Raw genomic sequence first — 22,070 nt, 5'->3', positions numbered from 1 at the left:
AGAAATAAAATATATTGTTTTAAATCATTAACATTATAGCTTTACCGTATTTTTGATCAAATAAAGGCAGCCTTGTTGAGCATAAGAGAATTTCATTCAAAAGTTTGATAACTAGCAGGTTTTCTTGAGAAAATTGCACAAATAATTTATTAGGCTTTTAATTTGCCAGAATAGTTGTAAGATTATGCATTTTATAAATGATAGCATCATTCTAAACTTTCAAGGTTATCAGAAGTCATCATCACTTTTTTCGATAAAATCTATGTCTGCCTGCTTGATAATAATACATTGGTGCATATTTAAATATGCAGAATTCACAACAACGTTATTCAGTGCATACATGAATATTAATTATTGGCAATCAGTGAAACACCTGTACGTGTTGAACAAATGTAAGATATAGTGATATATCAGCACAGGCACAGTAATTGTCCAATGTTATCGCCATCCATATGGTTAATCCTAAGTTTAAACAACAAGCAGATGGCTGGCAGCATGCTGTATGTTAAAGCAATGCCATCCGAGGATTAATTCCCTATTTATTTCTGGTTCATAGGTTTCGTGGATGTTTGAGCGTGTTGAGGGTGACAGGCACAACATTGCTGTATTCCACCCCCAATATGGAGCCAGTTTCCCTAATAAAGATTTTGTAGGTCGAGTTAAGTTCACACAAGGCTCCCTGGAGAACCCATCCATTAGGATCGACAAACTGAGGATGTCTGATGCTGGCAGGTACATCTGCGAGTACGCGACTTACCCCAGCGGAAACGAGCAGGGAACGACCACTCTTATCATGCTGGGTAAGTAACTCACTTGTGTTTATTTATAGGCCTGCTTCAATGCTTCCTGCAAACAAGACAGATTCAAGTATAACAATGTAACCATTGTTTGTTTTTTAAAAAATAAAGTTCCATGTCAAATGATGACACAAACATAGTATTTTGATGTGATATGGTTCAAAAGAACTGATTCATGAAAATGAATCAAACTTTCCAGTCGCTATTTTTGGCCTTTTGGTTAAAATCAGAGATGCTTTTAAAGAAGTGAAGTGTGAAATTAGCATTACTGAAAGCAGTATTTACAATGTTTTCTAATTTTATATTGCCAAATAAAATTCTATCAAATATGTTTTAAATGTTCAATTAAATATCTGCCTAAACAACATACCTCAAGTTTGATGCTTCGACTGCTGAATCTTTGGCTACTCTGGGTGTAGTTAGGAGTCGTGCTAACTACATTAGCTTTGCTCACAGGAGCATTTCTGCTGTCTGCTTTAACTCTAATGTCACCCATTAGCCTGATTCATCAGTTGAATGACTAAGCTAATGCTATCATCAGAGAACAAGTGATGGTATGAATCAGGGCTGCCTGTTTATCCATGTTGGCTGTGTTCAAGTGTCTCGCTCTGTTTGTCTTTCACTGTTTACCCCTGGGTAAACCAAGTAGAACATTAACTCAGCGTTCATCTTTTATTGTTGTTAACCACTTGCTTTTAAATGTGCTTGGCTAATAATCATCTTATATCATCTTACACACATACTGTATGTATATGCATGTGTGTGTGTGTGTGTATATATATATATATATATATATATATATATATATATATATATATATATATATATATATATATATATATATATATATATATATGTATGTATGTATGTATGTATGTATGTATGTATGTACGTACGTACGTATGTATGTGTGTATGTGTATATGTATATGTATGTGTGTGTAAGATGATCGTATAAGCAATGATAAAAATCATAAAGGTCAGTATTTAAAATTATAACATTTTAAAATCATGTATAATTCCGCAGAGTGATTATTTAATTTAACTTCAGCTATTTTGTGTCCCAATTGGTTTCATTAAATTTTAATTTTAGTGGATTAAGAAAAAACTGTGTAAAAAATGTTGCAATATTGCAGAAAATACTTTGATTAAATGTTACATAAATAATCTCAAAATTGTCTTGTTGCTAATATGATATACACACACGTTACAATTTATAATAAAAATCAATATTTGCATACATATACTTTTTAATTAAAACATTTTGAAAACACCTGGCCCCGATTAAGTGGAAGAAGATGGTATGGTATTTTAAAACATGCAAATTGCCACATATAATTATTAAGTGTATCATTAATTATATTTTATAATAATTTTAGTGAATTAAGACAAAATTCAATTTCAGCATAATTTGATTTCAGCAAGTGTCTCCTTGGCTTTCATTAAATGATGACGAAATAAATAATCAAACAAACATTGATAATAATAATCAAACAAACAGTTTTACATTTGGTTGCCACCATTTATCTTTAATATTTGAGCTCCTCCTTGGCCATCGGGTACATTGATGTCAGAATTAGGCGCTGAAAAACCCCTATCAGACATTATTACACAGTTCTCTGATATGCTTGATTCCACTCAGTTCTGTGATCAAAGTATTTTTGTATAATGACCTCTATAATTGACCGTCCTAGATTGTCCCAGGCATCCAGTTTCCTACATAACTGTGCTAATTTCATGTCTCTTGTATCACTCTGCGCTCTTTCTTCTCATGTAATTAATCAATATTTCAGGTTTTTTATTTGGTAAGTAGCTGTGTAATAAGGTCTGAATGTTTGAAACACCCTGTTGACATTTATTTTTTGAAAATGACTGGCTGACTGTACATTATCCCATTAATAAGAGTCAGTGACATGTCTGAGTACTGTGTTGCTTTGCTGCATTTTTTTTTTGTTTAGCTCAAGCGCCACTTGAATAATAAAAAAAGGCTATTGAAAACCAAATTCATGTTGTAACTTGTAACCTCATTTTTAAATCTTTTTTTCTCTCCATCAGCTAAACCCAAAAACTCAGCTACCGCCATCCCAGTGCAAGCCGGCTCTTCTGAGGTTGTCGTGGCAAGATGTGAGGCAGCCCAAGGGAAACCAGAGGCAACGATCTCCTGGATTACAGCTATCACTGGCCGCTATAACCACACCTCAGTGCCCGAGATGGACGGCACAGTGACCGTGAAGAGCGAGTATCGGATGATCCCGACACCTGCTGAAAACGGAAAGGATATCACCTGCTTGGTGAATCAGAAGACGCAGAACGAACCGAAAACCTTCCACTTGAAGCTGGTGGTGGAGTGTAAGATTCACACATACACACTGTACTCTCATTATTTGCTCACTATATCCATATGACTTTCTTTCCTCTGTGGAACACAAAAAGACACTTTATGAAGAATTACCTGGCTTTTCAATGTCTTGAAAATGAATGGGGCTGTTAAGTTCGCCAATCTGATCTTTTCTAAAAAATCTGATCCAGTTTACAAATCAAGGCTTATCCATACAATATATTGTAACAACATTTTCTACAATCTCCTTAGGCTTGCGAGGCTTTTGGGGAATGCAGCCCTGGTCTGAATGATTCATTTGTGAATCAAATTTATTCGGTTCTTGAGTTCACTGACTCCTGTCACAGCAGTTAATAGATTATCAATACATACAAAACTTAAATTGTGGTCTGTTCCTCACACATAGCTATCATATGACTTCAGAAGACTTTCATAAAAGTCATAGTGGTTTTTGTGTCCTTTTTAAAGCTTGAAAGCTTCGGTTCCCGTTCATTGTAACTGAAAAGAAAAGCCAACCAAGAGATTATTCAAAACTTCTCTTTTTGTGTTTCACGGAAGAAAGAACGTCAAATGGTTTTGGAACGACACGAAAGTTAGTAAACGAGGACAGAATTTTCATTTCTGGCCGAACTAATCCTTTAAAGAAGTGCGTTCTCAGTGACACACACGTGAACTCATAATCCGTCCCGTATCAGTCGCTCATAACACCTTTTCTCCCTCACCCGGCCTCCTTTTCATCAAAAAATGCATTTAAGCATCTTCGCCTCTGCCTCATATGTCTGCCTCAACACATTGTTCGCATTTTTTTTTTTTTTCATGAAAGCTATTTACAGAGTGTTTGAGGTGTCTATGTTTGCAAAGCTGAGGGGGAATGTTTGAGGATGTCACAGATTTGCAACTTCGCCATTTCTTTTTATAAATGCTCCTGTTGGAACATCCTCACCTCTTGCACTTTCATTCTGCATTTCTCCAGCATGTCAAAGCCCTTTAAGAGTCTAAAGGGCAGTGCCAACTTCAGCAAGCCTGTATCTTCCCTTCCCACCCCTGAATGGCAGATAACCAGCCTTTCAGCTGCTTTTTCAATGCAGGATTTTCAGATGAATGTCTTTCTCTCTTTCTCACGTTCTTTCTAGACCCACCCACTGTGAGAATAGAAGGATATGATAATAACTGGTATATGGGTCGAACTGATGCCGTTTTGATCTGCGAGGCTGACGCCAACCCAGAACCCACTAATGTTACCTGGACAGCGTGAGTACATTTATAACTTTTAAGTAATCACTTAAAATTCTGTCATCGTTTATCCATGTCATTCCAAGCGCATAAGATTTTCTTTGGTCGAACACGAAAGGAGATGTGCTTAAGTTAGCACATTTAAATTTGACTTATGCTTATCAACGCTGCATTTAGTTGATCAAAAATACAATAAAAACAGAAATAATGTTTATTATAATTGTAAGTATTATTATTATTATAATTTTAAGTTACTGTTTTCTATTTTGATATATATTAAATTGTAATTTATTTGTGTGATTTAATTTCCAGAATTTTCAGCATCATTACTTTGAAATGTCTTTATTGTAACTTTTGATCAATTTAATGCATTCTTGCTGAAAAAAAGTAATTTTTTAAACCTTTTAAATCCTTTTTTTTTTACCCACTTCAAACTTTTAACTGTAGTGTACAAAATAACTGCTTGGACATTCTGCTAAATATCTCCTTCCACAGAATAAAAAAACAACAGCACGAGAGTGAGTAAATGATGACAGAATTTACTCAAAACAGAAAGAAACAAAACTTTTGTTTTCATTTGTTTTTATTAGCATTAGTATTTGTTTAGTCTGAAGAGAATCCATATTTCATATTTATATTTATGTGCTGTTGCCATCTCCAATATGACTGAAACAAAATCAAATATGGCAGTTTTGCTGCAAACAACAGCCACAGGCTAATTGGCTCTGAATTGAGGAAGCATCTTTGCCTGTGGTATAAAAACAACAACAGCCTATTAATGCTTCACTGCTTCAACTTCATTTTCTCTCCAAAACAAAGGAGAACATGAATCGATACAGATCGAGAAACAACATTTATTTGCATGACTTATTGGGTGATACTTAGACGCAGCCGTTTGATTGCAGAGTTTCAAGTTAGTTGATAAATATGCAACACTTACAGATTTATTTGGCACATTTTCGAATGGAGTAGACCCAGGGTCCGAAATTAACTTTTTGGCTCACCTGCCACGGGGACTGGTAGATGAAAAATTCCACCAGCCAAGCATATTTTTTACCGTCCAAAATAATAAACAGCCTTTTTTTTCTCACATATACATTCATTTCAGTACATTTAATTGAGATAATAAGGTATCATGTTGAATACAAACATAAAAAATTGTCCAGAGCAAAATTTGAAATGTATAATAAAAAAAAATCTATATATTGATCAAAATGTAATCAACTTTATTTGTAAAGCACTTATAGAAACTATAGTTGACCAAAAGTGCTGTACGGAGTGCATTATCTTTAGCATACTGGCGACACACAGAACAACTCATCACGACAGTATCAGAATCATATTGTAGCCAGCTCTTTTTCTCACAAAACTTTTTTTTTAATGTAATTCGTCCCCCTTTTCTTCTGTGGGTTTTGTTTCAAAGGTTGGCTCACTCCTGGTAAATGTCGCCACATAACAGCTAATAAGCAGCAGCTAGCTGCAGACCGGAAGTTAGCTGCAGTACTAGCTAGCAACAGGCCGTCTCTAGTGCTCCCAAGTCTCGCGGCACTGTTTACCTTACGGCCCCCGAGACTTGGAGCGCTAGAGACGTTCTGTGGCTAGCTAACCTCGTCCCCAGATTAGTGACTGGCAAACACAACAACTCCGTGCCATCATGCCAGATATTTTATAACATTACAAAATGCAATTGTAATAAACACATTATTACATTACTATTTTGGTATGAACATTCACCCGCTAGTGTGGCGGATAGCCTTTCGAGATTTACTCGCCAAACGGAAAATCTACCCGCATTTGGCGCTTGGCGGGTGTTAATTTCGGACCCTGAGTAGACCTAATTGTATAATAGTGTGCATTAAAGTGTCATAAAAAAACCTGTTTCAGCACACAAAGACAAATTAAAAAAAAATGACACATGCAATCATTGTCTTCTATGTGTCACACAAGTTAATGTCTCAAACGTGTTTAACAAGATATTTAGAGATATACGGTGTATTTTCAGTAAATAAGTTTTACGTTTTTGAAATAAGCCAAGATGCTATCAAAAACTAGCTAGAAATGCAGTTTTCTGTGTTGATTCCTCAGTGCCTCGGGTCAGTTGCCGCCTTCGGTATGGGTTGATCAGAACCGGCTGCTGGTGAGAAAGGTGGATGAAACGGTGAACACCACTTTCGTGTGCGAGGTGAAGAACAGTCTGGGTTCTGCCAAGAAAGAGTTCTCCGCCACGGTCATCGGTGAGTGGCGCAATGCAGGAATGACACATGCACTCAAGTCTGTGCTGATGTAAAAATTCAATACACTTTTCAGCTCAAGCACAGTGTCCTAACCAGGCGCAGTGAGCTAAAGCATGTGCCTGGTTAGGACACGGTGTTGCACGCCACCTCCGTCACACGTAGGAGGACACAAAATGTGGGAAAAGGGTTTCTCCTTGCTAAATACAGATACATTTTGGTAATCATGTACACTTCTCTAATGTGGGTGGGCTTCAAAAGCCAGACTCTTACTTGGTGGTTGGATTTCTAGTTGGCCTGTCTAACCTAATTTTGCGGGATTTTCTCCAGAAGCCTTTGTACTATGTGAAGTCACTTGGTGTGAGCCAGTTTGCCGGGTTGCTTTTTATTTCTTCTTTTCACATGTTTTCTTTTCCCTCTTCACCATACCTAACAACACCGTAATGTTGTATATTTATTTAACCTCTCTTAATAGAAAAAAAAAATGCTGTTGTTATTTTCCTCTCTGTTCCTGTGCCCTGTGCATGGTTTTCTTTCTTTTCCTACAGCTTTGTTGTGCCGAAACGCACACATTTTGTCTAAGCATTAATGCACAACACCGTCTTGATGTTCCATTTCTTAAAACGTTAGCCTTTGTCGATACACTTTGGAGTGGCTGCTTCACTAAATGGACGCGTGTAGGCCCGCGAGCCACTATGCTTTTGGCACTTTCTCATGCCAAGGCAAGCGCAAGAGCTGTATTTAGAATCCGTGGGAATCCTTTTGGAAATTTCAATTGTCTTGTGGGAGAACAAAGGCTCTTTGTAGGCGCACTGTAGCGAGAAAGTGTGGGATGTTGTTCAAATGTTTTTTCTTCCCTTTTCACAACGATATTATAAGGAGACTTTTATCGCAGTCATAAGGACGCCTGGTCCTTACAGAAACATTCACGTACCTTCACTTGATACATTCACCGTTGCCGCACAACAGTGGATTGTCACAAAGGCTAAAGTCATTGCATTGTTAAATATCTGTTTTTTTGCGTGATGTTTTGCGCAGACATTTTGTCTCTGCTTGAAAGGCTGGTTAGTACTGGTCTAGCAGGTCTTTTCAGCAGTATATTTGAGTTGTTTGACTGGGAATTGAGTTGTTATTGAAATGTGCCTTTGGCAGAGAAGTACTCGACTGTATGTGTGATCTTTGATACTTTCCTTATACACACTCATATATATATATATATATATGAACGCATTCTCATCCTAGGGCGTCATATACTGACGCTTTTGACATTTCGTCTACATCCAACGCACATGGCACCCTTTAGCGTCAATATGACACGCACAGAGCTTTGTTCGGTTATGGGTAGGTTTAGGTCTGGTGTAGGGTTAGGGTTAGACCGCTAGGAGGCGCCTTCTGGCCCATATCTATCTGCGTCTCATATTGACGCTAAAGGGTGCCATGTGCGTTGGATGTAGACGAAATGTCAAAAGCGTCAGTATATGACGCCTTGGGATGAGATCGGGCTGATATATATATATATTATGGATGTGGAAGAGTACCAAAGTACTTTAGTACTAATGACTAATCTTGCAAACCCTACTGAAAAACAAGCAGTTTAAACCATCCCCAAATAGTTTGCTAGTTTTAACTGGTTTAAGATGGTTTAGCTGGTCTCCCAGCCTGGCAACCAGATGTTTAACTGGTCAGTCTAATATTATCTCACACCCTGACCATCCGAAATGTATCCAAAACCCCCGTAAATAATCAAAACCAACCAATTTAACCAGCCAGGTTAAGTTGGTCTAACGCAAACGCGAGTGTTTTGTTTTGTTCTGCAAAACAAAGCTGGTTTTAACTGGTGGTTTAAATTTTTAGTGGTTTAAACTGATATAGATGGTCTCCCAGAATGGACAAGCTGATGTTAAGCTGGTCAGTCTAGCTTATTTCCAACCCTGACTAGCTGAAAATTGTCCCAAATCCATCTAAAATCTGGTCTAATCAGTTTACACGAACTGAGAGACCTTAGGCCTGGTTTAAGCAGTTTTTCGTACTTGCGGTGACAGCAATCATGAACACCCTACTAAAAAAATTAAACCAGCTCAAAGTAGATATCTGGTCTTACCTGGTTTAAGCTAATGTCTAATCTCTCCCAGGTTGGTTAAGTTTTAATGGTTTTAGAGGGGTTTTGGACACTTTTCAGATGGTCAGAGTGGGATATCAGATAGACTGACCAGCTAAACCCTAATCTGTCAGGCTTGGAGACTAGCTAATCCTTGGCTTGTGGAGACCAGATTAAAGAAGATAAAACCAGCACTAAAATTCCCTTAGGCTGGTTTAAGCTAGTTTTTTTTCCCCGACAGGGAACACGTAGGGGATAATTCACTTTGAATTGTTCACTACCTAGCCGCATTTTTTATTTTTACCAGCCACAATTTGTGTTGGTATTGTACTGCGCCATGTGTATTTCAATTAAGTCATTAAGTCAGGTGTAAACAGGGCCTAATATAAATGCAGACACGAATGTCACACCATGACAAAGCTCAGCGGATTGCAGGCGAGACTTGTGCTGACGTAAGAGGAATTTAAAATCCCCCTAACTCCTAAAACTGTACACATGAATGAGGCTAGATTGCACTGGTTCCCAGTGGGTCCACCAGCCTAGCTGGAGAGAAAGTGTGTGTGTGTGTTTTTGAATTAAAAAGCGAGAAAAGAACGGAAGGAGGGCTGTTTTTAAGAAGAATATCCCCCAGACAGAATTCTCCTGAAGTTGAATTCACTCTCTTTTTCTCTTCCCGTTTTCCTCTCTCCTTGAAAGGAGGGAGACTTTAGCTTGTGCCAGCTAACAGACTAATCATGCAGCTTGCCAAGGAGGAGTGTTTCCTCATTTCTTTCCCCTCCTTAACCATTTTCAGACATCTAATGCAGAAAACTGAAGGCTTTCATTGTAGACCCTTTAAGGGGAAATGAGAGGCCATTTAGCTGCTTAAATTCTTGTGCTGTTTATTGGGGTTGGTAGTGGCTGCACTTAAGGAACCAAACAACTGAGTTTTTGCAGAAAGAAACAGGCGCACATTTGCATGCATGCATGCAAGTGCATGCACAGCTTAAAACAGCACACAAGGCACGTCCCTGCTGAAAAGACCATTGTGATTTGAATGCATGAGTTCATTTGTCAGTAAGGCTTCACTTGTCAACTAGCTTCACCAGAAAGACCATGCTCTTTGACCCATCTTGCCAGCTGAGAAATAATCATCATACTGTATTTTGAGGATTTTGTTTTGCTTTGCCACAGTGCAAAGAAAACAAATTTTAGCCAACCGCATAAAACAACTTTAAGACAAATCTAAAGATTTACAAGTTCCTGCTATGGTTAGTGCGTGTTTGTCCGTCTCTGCTTTACATCTAGATGTCACATTGGATAATTAATATTCATGAGTCAAGATATAAAATATTAACTCATCTTGACCTCCCTACTTTTCCGATCATTTCTACACCCTCAGGGTAAATAGCATGGCTACTGATCCATCATGTAGACCAGCACCAAACATGCACTAAAAATAAGCTTTTTCTAGTCTAAGCTGGTCTTTTCAACAAGGACATTGAGAGAAAGAGTGAAATGATTTTCTGAATCGAAACATTAGCTCATGCAGTGGTGATTGCAGACTGCAACACTTGTTGATGATCTTAGCCATCAGATCCGGTTCTGTAATTAGTAGATCTTCAGATTAATGCTCAGTTGTACTGGCCTTAAATGGTTTATTCTTAAAAGTGAAGTGTAATTTATAATAAACTGTTCAAATAACTGCTCTCTATATAAAGTATATATACAAGTATTATGACCCACGGACACCCAATGCGATATCCACCAATCAAAGTGGTTCCTGAATCTCAATCGTATTTTGATTTGAATAAAATGAATGGAGAATATTTTGTGGTTTTCCATGGGTCCTCAGTCTTAGATCGGCTCTTACGCTTCACGTTGACTTGCGTAAACATCTAAAAACATACTTCGTCTTTAAATTATGACATTTGGTCCCTCCAGTCCTGAAAATGTGGTTGTGTACTCAATCAGATTTGATGTATTCCCTTTCTCAGAGCCTTCATCATATCAAACCTTTGTTCTGGCACTCTTACCTGTAGCATCTTCAGCCTCACTGTGTGAAAACAATGTCTGAAACTCAGCATGTGAGATAAGGTGAAGGTAAGACCTCAGTCGACTGACACCTGGGTGAAGCCTGTCACCCACGGCTTAGCAAGAGAAAACCGAGACAAAGAAAGAGGCAATGAGAGGGCGAGGAGATTTCACCCTGCTAACATTAAGTGAAATGTCAGAAAAGTGAGCTGCCAAGATTACCTGGCTCCTAGCCCACACCGTCCATCATTAGGGCTCATTACAGATACTCCGAAACCTTAGAGCCCACCGCAGAAACATGAGGGCTCACCGGGATTCCCTTTTTCTTTGCTTTGATCACTTACAGAATAACAATGAGGCTTTCTCTGGCTCTTGCTTTTGGCTATACCTTTCTGACCCGCACGGATTCTAATGATTTATTGGTCTTTCCTTAAATAAGCAATGAATAAATGATTCATCCAGAACATTTAAGTATTCATGAACATTATTAGGCATTTAGAAACCATGATTTGGCAACAGTAAAATATTTAATTATGTATTCTTTTAATTGAAATGTTTTCCTTTTAAGCAACAATAAATTGAGTATCAAAGCTGTTTTGCGTAGTTTCTGATGCATCGCTTGTGCAATCTACCCTAGAAGTGCAGCTCGGAGTGCTTTAAAGATGTATCAAGATGCATCTCTGGGTCGGAATCAATGGAGGCTTATTTAAAAGCAGCATTTTTACTGAGCCGCTCCTTCATTCTCTCTTAGCAATTCCTTATACATGTCAGAGTTTAGATGTTCAAAAACAGAATGCACGCCATGCCTAGCCAGATGGAGCCGGCGTTTTTTCATAAACATTTAGTTTTCAGACTCTCATTACTCCTCTCGATTTTCTTTGGGAAAGTAGTCGGATTATGAGGAGCAGCTTGTCTGAAATGGGACAATGGCACATTTTTCACGAATTTCTCATGGATGTTGACACTGATGTGATGGCGGATGCAATGAACTGTTGAAAAATCATTACAGGATCCTTTTACAGCTTAGTTGTAGTTAGCCTGGCTTAGTGGAGCGATTTCTTCTGCTTCCACAATCCTGTTATCTGTCATTATTCGTCATTACCTGAGCCTTCGCTCTAATAAACTTGTGCTCTACTGGAAGGGCTGGCTGATAAATGGATCTTGATATGTTCCAACCTTTTGATGATGTTCAATATATATATATATATCTCTATTCAAATCAGAGGAGCTATCATTTCAACCATAGAGCCAATTGGATTCAAAACGTGTAATACAAAAGTGAAATACAAGAAGTCTAGTTAATGTTTTTAATAACTCAAGACTAATCCTTTATTTATTTAACAATAAATATATTTTGTCTCAACAAACAGCAATAATTCCCTACACATATTCTTACCAAGTCATTTTAATAAATGAAAAAATGTCATGCAATGACTTCTATAAACATTTCAGAGTGATGAGAATATTTTGAGTCATTGAAATTGTTAAAAATATATAAATATACATTATTTGTATATATATGTATATAGATATACACACATATACACACACACGCACACACATTCTTGTACATCTATCTTTATGAGTAGGGATGGCCCGATACCGATACTGGCATCGGGTATCGGGTCGATACTGCCCTCATATACTCGTACTCGTACTCATAAAAATTCGCCGATACCACGCACCGATACCACGTACATTTTGCGAAACGAAACTGGCCGCCGCGAGTGCTTTGTCGAGGTGAACTGAGTCAAAGACGCACGAGCTGGTCGAGCACATCCCTTAGTTTAAACAGACATTAGTGGAAAGTTTGTTCAGTCGGATGTCAATGGCAACGAAATTAAACGAGGCATGTAGCTTTAGCTTATTATTGACGTTAACTGACGAGAGAGAGAGACAGAGAGAGAGAGAGAGAGAGCGAGAAGCGCACTTCTGTTGAATGCTCTTTGCTGATCGACTCAGCACATGTTATTTGGATGAAAACTAAATCGTATATGTAAGTAAAGTAAAACATGAACTGTTACCTGACTTAAGTATAACGAGTGGTTCCCTACATAATTACAGGACGTGTGCAGGTTAAGAAGTTTCATGAACGCAAACATCCGAAGCGCGCGCCTCACAAACCAGCGTCTCAGCGCGCGAATGCTGAATTAAATTGTCTTTCACGTCTTGCGCTTGTACGGACGAATTCACACACAACTATGTAATAACGCCCGTCTTGGTGAGTATCCTATAGTAAACAAAGTCGGTTATATCTCAAATGAACGTAGCATGTTCAAATGAGCTCTGGTGCGCTCGGTCTTAAAGGGGCAGCAGTTTGATAAACCTGCTTCTGTGTTTTAATGTTAATCAAACAAAGGACAAAGAAATACTGACTGCTCTTGACTAAATAGGCTACCCTTTTCAACTTTACAAAAATATCCATCTATATATAATTTATACAGTAATGAATATGCTTTTTTCACATTTGATTACTTTATTCAAATGTCTGTACCTGTTAGATCTACCTGAAAAAACTCTAAAAACACTGTTTATTTCATTTGTAGCCTTTCTTTGTTGTATTGTATATATTTATCCTATTTGTAATTCGATTGATTGTTTTTATTTTGTTACTGACTGCTTACTTGTTTTAAATTCACATTAATTAGGCTGCTAGTTTTTGTTGTAGTCTCAAAATTGGATTAAATAATTGATATTTCACTGGTTTTGACAAACATTTGAACCGCTGACCCGATCCTCAGCACTGAGCCCTGCTGAAGCAGCTCTAAATATGTGCTGTGCTATTAAATGAAAGATAAAATATGATAGAGCAATAGAATGAACAATGACAGTACAGAAGCTCATACAATGCATTTTAGCAGGCTTAATTAAGCATGAAAATAACTGAAAGAAATATATATATTTGATGAACAAATTAAGCCAACTAATATGATTTATAATCTTTTGGTTTATCTACTAATACATTTAAAAATTACAAATGCAGTGAAAATTCAGGTATCGGTTACGGTATCGGTATCGGCGAGTACCAAAAATTACAGTATCGGTATCGGACTCGTTCTGCAAAAAGTGGTATCGGGACATCCCTATTTATGAGGACATTCATTGACACAATGCAATCTCTAGCCGCTTACCCTAACCTTACCCATCACAACTAAGTGCCTAACCCAAACCCTTACCCTAAACCTACCCTTAACCTATTCATAACCTTATCCCTAAAACCAAGTCTTGACCCTCAAACAGGCCTTTAAAGGGGTCTCAGAAAGTGAGGACCGGCCAAAATGTCCTCACTTTACTCTTTGTCCTCACTCCAATGGTCTAAAACTCAAACTGGTCCTCACAAAGATAGTTGTACAAGTACACACACACACACACACACACATACATATACATATATATTTATATTTATTAGGGGTGTGACGAGACGCTTACTCCACGAGACGAGACGAGACACGAGATTGGGTTCACGAGAACGAGACAAGACGAGATTTTTACACAATTTTTAAGAAATCCTCAATGATGAAATGTATGAATGGAAAATAGTCTTTTATTCAACTGAAAATCACAAAATGCAAAACAATTTAGGTGCATTTTGAAATCAACTTGTAATGAATGTTATTTTACTTCTATTTTAATGAATTCTATGCAGTAAAGGACATGCAAACACTGCAAAATGTTTTGCTATAAACTCTACCGTCTGGCTTCTCCCCTGTACGATTTCACATGAGAAATCTAACTCCTTTCCACAAATCGAACATAAAAAAAAATAAAACAGTATAAATAAAATTAATATAAATAACTGAAATAACACTTTAAATGCAAACAGTAAGTGTGTATCCATAATCAAAGTAGCCTACTGCTCTCTCAAAACTACAAGTTCAAACAGAAAAAAAAAATTTCTTCAAGCATGAAAAAGAGATAAATTAACTACACAGAACAAACTAAGATTATGGTCATGTTCTTTTTCAAGAATATAAGCATGTCGACGATTTCTGGCAGCAGTTGAGACCTTTGGGCAGTAACTAGGGCTGCACGATATGAGGAAAAGCTGCGATGTGCGATAACATTGTTTAATATTGCGATGTCGATATGACTTGTGATATGTGAATGTTAGCTATACTGTTCCCATGTCTTAGTGCTTTAATAGGTTCTTTGCGCGATAGGTCAAATGTTTATTACCTGCCTGGTTCAGATTACACTATTTTAGCGCGATTTTGGCACGATCCGTTTCGTGGAGATGCGTAAAGGACAACGGGCGTCGGGACGCAAGATTCGATCGTTTCATTTCGTATAGTGTGTCATAGTGGGCGACAACCTACGCGTCTGCGATGCTTCAGGACATCACGACAGAAAGACTAGCATGTTTAATTTTAACGGTCCTCCACGACGGGTTGAGTGTGCGCGAGTGAGTGAGAGTGCGAGCAACAGTGAGTGTGCGTGTGTGTGTGTGTGCGCGCGCGAGTGAGTGAGTGAGCGAGGGACAGTGAGTGTGTGTGTGTGTGCGCGGAGTGTGTGTGTGATTGGCCCGGCACACAAATGATTAAAAGTGGCAGGGGCATCTTCAATACTAATTTCACCCTCACGCTCCATCACGCTGACATCACAACAACTCACGAGACAGTTTCACCTCAACGAGAAATCTCGTCGCGTTTTAATCTCGCGAGATCTCGTAACACGAGATCTCGTCACACCCCTAATATTTATTATATATATATATATAAGGGCTGGATAATGAATCATAAATCATACACACACATATGATTTATGATTCATTATCCAGCCCTTTTTGCTTGTTATGACATTTTTAGAAATCTCATGTTCACGACCCAAGACCTGGCAAGGTTTTTTTCTTTTTATCCTGATGTTGTAATCCACTCAGCCATGCTTACGCCCCGGGTCTTTGATGTACAGTGCACATGGTGACTTTAACAGGACAAAAGAAATCAAGATAGGCACCCTGGGATTATTGCCTGCCACAGATCGAAATTGAGAAACATGCATGTCAGAAATACCATCCTCCTCCAGAGAAGCTCTACCACTCTTTAAGCCGTCAACCCCGTGAGCGTGTTCTAGCACGGAAACGAGTGTCTCTGACAATAGGGTTATTAAGATCTGCTCAGAGCCCAATTATACATTTGAAATCTGTTGGATTTAGCACTTTCTAACAAGCGTTGCACATGACCTAGTGATATGTGCACTCAATTATCAGATATGTGCATCTCAAAACCGGGCCTTCTAGTGTTTTTCCAAGTAATTAACTTGTGTAGAATTCAACTCTTTGTCAGTCAGCCCTTAGGACGCTTTCCCATATCACTTTTGGCAGCACCATTAGTGGTCAACACGTCACCTGTCAGTTAGCCCGGGCTTTAGGAGGACAGCAGGAGAGGTTGGTGTAAGCTGAATGTATGTGCCTTGAGTTCTCCAATAAATCAATACAGGACGTGTGAGACTCCGGAAAGGAGGGGCCACCGCAGGCCATGGCTGAGATTTGAGCCTATCCTTTACAGTCAGAGGAAATGCGATCTGTCTGTGTTTGCTTCATCTATCATCTCTTTCCTATACTGCCAAAAAACCTGTATATTTTAGTAGAAATAAATTAGAATATAATGTTCGCACTCACGCGGTACATGTGCGGATCGCTTTGGGTACGGTGTTTTTCTGTGTGATTGATTGCTTCCATAGTATTTGTAGTTCTACCTGGGGTGGTGGTAGTTGTGTTATTTTTATAAATGGGAGTTTATAGTCGAGTGAAAAGCGGATGGCTTTGTGACTTCTCGGTATAGAGCTCTGCTAGCAATCAGTTTGTAGAGTGCCAAGTAGTTTCTAACTACAACCTATAGTTTAGAAAAACATGAATAATGACATAAATTACCACCCTAAATGCTATAATTATACTTAGCGTATTCTTGTGCCTTGGGAAAGGTGCCGTCTTGTTGAGTTGAAATTAGCGTGAGTTTATTAACTCTAGCGGGAAATTGATGACGCAATGTGGAGAACTTGCGTATGCAAATACTGTCCAACATTCGGATAAAGTGCAACAATCGGGTTAATTTTCTGATTGATTTTTGATAACTTTTAAAGACAGTTATACTGTGAGCTCCTAGGTTGTAAATTGATGGTATATGCTTTTGTTGAGGCCATCAGTTTATATTAGTGCAACCTATTTTTTAAAGAATCTCATTTAACAGTAGGATTCCTGGTGGAAAAACTACATTACCCATGATGCTATAAATATTAGAAAGCAAATCGCAGCAAAAGATCTCAGCAGTAAACGCCCACTTCCATGAAGCACCATGAATTACTGTATGTACTCAAGTCAGACTCCCTGTGCTCTCAAACTGCATATGCATATGCATATTTAGGAATAAATGTAAAATATATTGTTTCTTTATATATAATCAACAGTTTTTATTTGATTGCAATGCTTCATGGGGATTATAGTTCTTTCCTTCATTAAAGCTGTTATGTACACAGTCTTGTACCTTTGTCTTTTTGTCCGATTTTCAAACACTTTTTTTGCTTCAAATACATTTTTGTAATGTTGTAATTCACCCCGTAACTGGTTGGTTTGGTACATGTTGTAAAACCCCTTATTGAAGACTTTTTTTAAAAAAATCCCTATGAGAAAAATGAATGTAAAAAATACTTCCGGAATCAACACCGCTAAAAGTGTGTGCAGGCACTGTTGCTCTTTATATACGTGTTAATAAAGTCCCTCAGAAGTTATCATCATTTTTTTTTTTAGCTCTCTTAGATTATTAGTACATTAATGTAAGTACGTGTTAGTACATGTGCTACCAAGCAACAGATTCCAACTATGTATGCATTCAGGAAAATTGACTTTAATGTCGAAGGGTTTTGTAGCATGCCATTAACAGAGTGCGGTGGAATAATAATGCGCTGTAGTTATGGCACTTGAGGAGCGTAGCGGACAAGTTAAAGGTCACGAGGACTGGAGAGGTGCTTTGTCCTCGAGCCCATCAACATTCTTAGACAATAATGACCTTTAACAGCTTCCACAACTCTCTAAAGGTTCGCTCTCAATGTGGGTTGTAGGAACTCAATGTTTTTTCAATAACACTCATAAAGAGTTGTGCTAGTAAATTTGGCGGCCTAATGTTGTATTAGCCCTGGAGTAGATCAATACTGTGAGACTTCTTTGCTGGCCAAGTGCCATAATTTCAATGACGATATCTTGAATTTAATCAAAGAAAGGATAAGCCCTCACACTATGGCCTATTAAAGATGCAGGGTTGTTAAAATTTAAAATATCCAGAGTGTATAGCTCTTTTTTAACCTTAGAATAAGAGCAGTCAAGATGTAACAAGTCAGTTGTTCGGTCGTACTCAAAATCACGGTGACGCGGTGCCGTATCTTTCCGCAACCCACCTTTGTCTTTTGTCTCAGTCTTAGAGCCTGATGTCGACCATAGGATTCACGGATACTGTCTCCCAGACCGATGAATAATGGATCCTGAGCTGTGGCATCTGGCAGAGATAGTGTCAGGAGAGTGAGGTTAAGAGAGATTGGGGATGTTAGCCGGTTGTGTAGTTGTGTGTGTGTCTGTGTCTTACTCCCACATACGAGCCCGTTCTCAGTAGCAGCGGAGCTTGAAGAGACTTTAATGGCGGTGGACTGAGAGGCACGGTGAAACGAAGCAGGGTATCCTAAGAAAGAGCTCTTTTAGCACCTCTCTGTCTACCGGGATAAATCAAACTAGCAGAGGAGCAAACAAAAAGGAAAAAAAGTTGTGTGGGAGAGGGAGCGGCTGTATGCTTGTTATATTGCATGGATATTAAGTCGTTTACAAATTGTGTGGGAAGAAATTTAATGTACGTGTATACATTTTCACACATATTTTTTCATAATTTGCTTACTGTTCAGTCTTTCATGAAACGCTTCTCAGTAGTTACAGAGACCGTAGTGCAAAAGAGAACATTAGCAGAGACTGCATGATTTTTTGGGAAAAGCCTCTTGACTTGTTTCTAGTAGACTGAATCCATAATCACTCAAATTGTCATGGTAACAGGGGAAATTGCAGGAGGTGGAATTGGTGATTGCTTGACCGAGAGCAAAGCATAAGGTTAGAAGAGTTTGCATGCGATTTTGCCTTTGAATTAAAGCGTAACTCTCGCCAAAATGCAACCTAGGGTCTTTTTGTGAATCTTCCCAAGGCAAACTTTCGTTTAGAAGCATAATTAGAATGGAAACGCCACTTTTAAGATTGACCGTATTTTCGTTTTCGGTCAAATTGCCTTTTGAATGGGAGTGCTAGGGGCACGAATATGATAGCATCAAAATCGCTATTTTTAAAACACTAAGAAGGCTCGACACAACATGAAACTTTGCTTGAAGTATCACCAGAGGCTCTACACATGAACTCGAGCATTGAGAACATTTTTTGTGTACACAGAGTTTACTAAAAAGAAAGATTTTGATCAACTCACTGTAGCTGTTGTTAGAGCCCCTGGTGATACTTCAAGCAAAGTTTCATGTTGTGTCGAGCCTCCTTAGTGTTTTAAAAATAGCGATTTTGATGCTATCATAGTCTGTCCCCTAGCACTGCCATTCAAAAGGCAATTTGACCGAAAATGAAAATATGGTCAATCTTAAAAGTGACGTTTCCATCCTAATTATGCTTTTAAATGAAAGTTTTCCTCGAGTAGATTCACAAAAACACCCTAGGTTGCATTTTGACGAGAGTTACGCTTTAAACAACCTAGAAAGCTTCAGTTTATTTCAGTAGCGCTGTTTGCTAAGGCTAGGGTCACTGTTACTCTGACCCTCATAATTATATTCTATTCTGAGCAACAGGCAAATTGCGTTTATACAATAAACAGCAAGTTAATATTGAGTAACTTGCATATCATATCTTTGCTCCGCTAGTTTGAAACAAATCCACCGCAGAACAGCCTAACTGTTGTAATTCTCCTAGCAATACACAGTAGTTGTGTTTTCTGCCTGGACGAATTAGCGTTTTATTATTATTATTATTATTATTATTATTATTATTATTTAAACAACCATATACATTGCAACCATATGACTTGATCAATAAATATAATATGTAAAACAATGCTTTCTATTATGATTCAAAATAGCATTTCTTGAGTTTGAATCTTTTTGAATGATTATTAAAATACTCTATGGACATGATTTCGCAAATTGTGCATCTTGAAGAAAGTGTTCTGTTGTATTTCAAAGCGATTTAAGAGACCACTTAGGAATACCTTGGCACGTACAACACTTTAGCAGTGTAGCAAAGAGCTTTGCACTGACAAGAAAAACTGACTGCACTGACTGTTTGTTTTTTTTAAATCAGTGAACGTTTAATCCATTTTAGCTTCTTAGAAAACCTCAAACTCATGCACTTTTTCCTAATTCTCTTGCTTTGCATATTTATAAGGTTAGCTGTATGACCAGCATTTTTAATATATTGACCAGTGTAATGCAGTAATGTAACCAAAATCAATGCAGTGGCCTTGCAAATTACTGTTCTATAAGTTGCACAGACAGGCTCAGTCAGAAAACTTTTGATTAAATCAGACTGTAAATATTATTACTCTTGACTTCACCACTATATATATATATATATATATATATATATATATATATATATATATATATATATATATATATATAATGAATATAGACATCACTTCCTGTATTGAGCACGCTGCCTCAGCAGCACATTCCATGCAGGCCCTGTGGGTTGCAGCATGAAATGGGGCTAATCCTTCCTGAAGCAGGTGTTCCTTTAGTGTTTGTGACTTGGACACATTCCCGGGAATTTGGTGGGAATGCACAATCTGACCAATTAGCTGGCGTTAGCTGGAAGACTGCGTTCCCAGCATAACTTACGATTCTTCATCTTTGCATGACCATACTGTGACATAATCTTTACATCCCTTCTCCATCTGTGTGTTTCTCTTTCTTGCTCTCTATATGTGTAGTGTAATTTCACCTGGTCAGCTCCCGAGCGTAGAAGGAACGGACGTTTGTGTTGTTTTCTTGAATCGAGAACCGAGAGCGGATCCGGCAAACTTGGCTCACACCATAGGACTTGTAGCTGGGAACTGGGGGCAGCCAAAAACCATTTCACAGGCTAAACTGAACCAAATCGTACACCACCACCTTGTATGGTGAAGAATAGCTCCCACCACCAAGCAGCAACTCCCTCTTTTGTGCCCCTCCCCTCCTCTGCAGAGTCAACTGAAGACCCCTCCAGTGCAGGCATGGTGGCCGGAGCCATCCTGGGCAGCTTCTTGGCCCTCGTTTTGGTCGGCGCATTGGTCACCGTGTTAGTGATGCGAAGTCGTCGCCAGCAGCATGGATATTCGGGCGATGGCGAGCAGGGCGCTTACGGCAACAAAACCCGTCTTTTTGGAGGCAAGAAGGCCAGCAAGAACGGCACAGGGGCCAACAACAATGGCCCGATCTACACGTACCGCGAAAGCGAGCCGGGAGCCCTGACAGAGAAATGCAACGAGTTCCCTCACATGACAACCAGCCCGCCAACCGCCCATGACATCCTGCTGAGCGGCGAGCTGAATGAAGCGGTGCGACGGAAGTTCGACGCCCTGAACGACAGCTTGGAGGAAGAGGAAGAGGACGAAAGGTACGACCGTTTAAGCGTACTGCCGCCCAGCTACCAAATCCACCGGCACGAGGACGAGTGTGCTCCTTACCTGGATGACGACATGGAGTCTCAACGAGACGGCTCAATCATCTCCCGGACTGCCATCTATGTCTAGAAGAAGCAGATAATACACCTGACTGATATTTACTTGACCTTTTAAAACAAAGACGGAAACGTGCCATCTGAGGAGTGGAAGCAGAATGGTTTAATGTCACATCTGTGGATGAAAACACTCATCATCAAGCAGAAAAAACATTAATTTTGCCTGCTTCACGATGCGTACTTTTAAGAGATATCATAAGTGATTTGATTGTCATGTAACTGTAACCTGTTGTTAACGCCCATTCTAGTCAGAATCCATCCTTCTGTGGTTCATTCACACCCATGAGCACAATACTCAAGTAGGCCCTTTGAAGTGAATAGAAAGCCTTGTGATTGCCCATACAGGGTTTTCAATGCTACATTGCACAAGTGGCTCAGCATCTGTGACCCAGAAGCTAAGGCCGCTCTCGCCAGGTTGTATACGGCTTCTTTTATCAATCACAGAGAATGTCGTCTTCAAGAACAGCTGGATGTTTTGTTAGTTAAACAGAAAACAGACAACGCAACGTTCGCTCCAGCATCTGGGTCATTCATCTGTGCCGCTGATCAACTCCAGCAGTGAACGCTTTTAACTTTCCCCCACAATTTTTTTAGTTCTTGTTCATTAATCGGATGTCTTGTTA

General features: G+C 38.8%; 1 protein-coding gene across 2 annotated transcripts in view; it reads left to right on the top strand.

The window, feature by feature from the left end:
* The window catches only part of pvrl2l (PVR cell adhesion molecule related 2 like), a 154,361-nt gene that overhangs the window by 64,801 nt on the left and 67,490 nt on the right, over positions 1–22,070 (top strand). The window contains exons 3-7 of one of the 2 annotated variants that reach the window (XM_084130123.1): positions 557–800; positions 2,852–3,145; positions 4,268–4,385; positions 6,453–6,601; positions 20,913–21,581. In XM_084130123.1, the coding sequence (XP_083986249.1) occupies positions 557–800; positions 2,852–3,145; positions 4,268–4,385; positions 6,453–6,601; positions 20,913–21,460 (1,353 nt within the window). In that variant the 3' untranslated portion in view covers positions 21,461–21,581. Of the gene's footprint in view, positions 1–556; positions 801–2,851; positions 3,146–4,267; positions 4,386–6,452; positions 6,602–20,912; positions 21,582–22,070 lie in introns of those variants that run through there. The other variant, XM_084130124.1, reaches the window with a different exon arrangement.

Source organism: Abramis brama, assembly GCF_963993115.1.
Source record: "Abramis brama genome assembly, chromosome: 12".
NCBI lineage: Eukaryota > Metazoa > Chordata > Actinopteri > Cypriniformes > Leuciscidae > Abramis > Abramis brama.
This window is presented reverse-complemented; position numbering and strand designations above follow the sequence as displayed.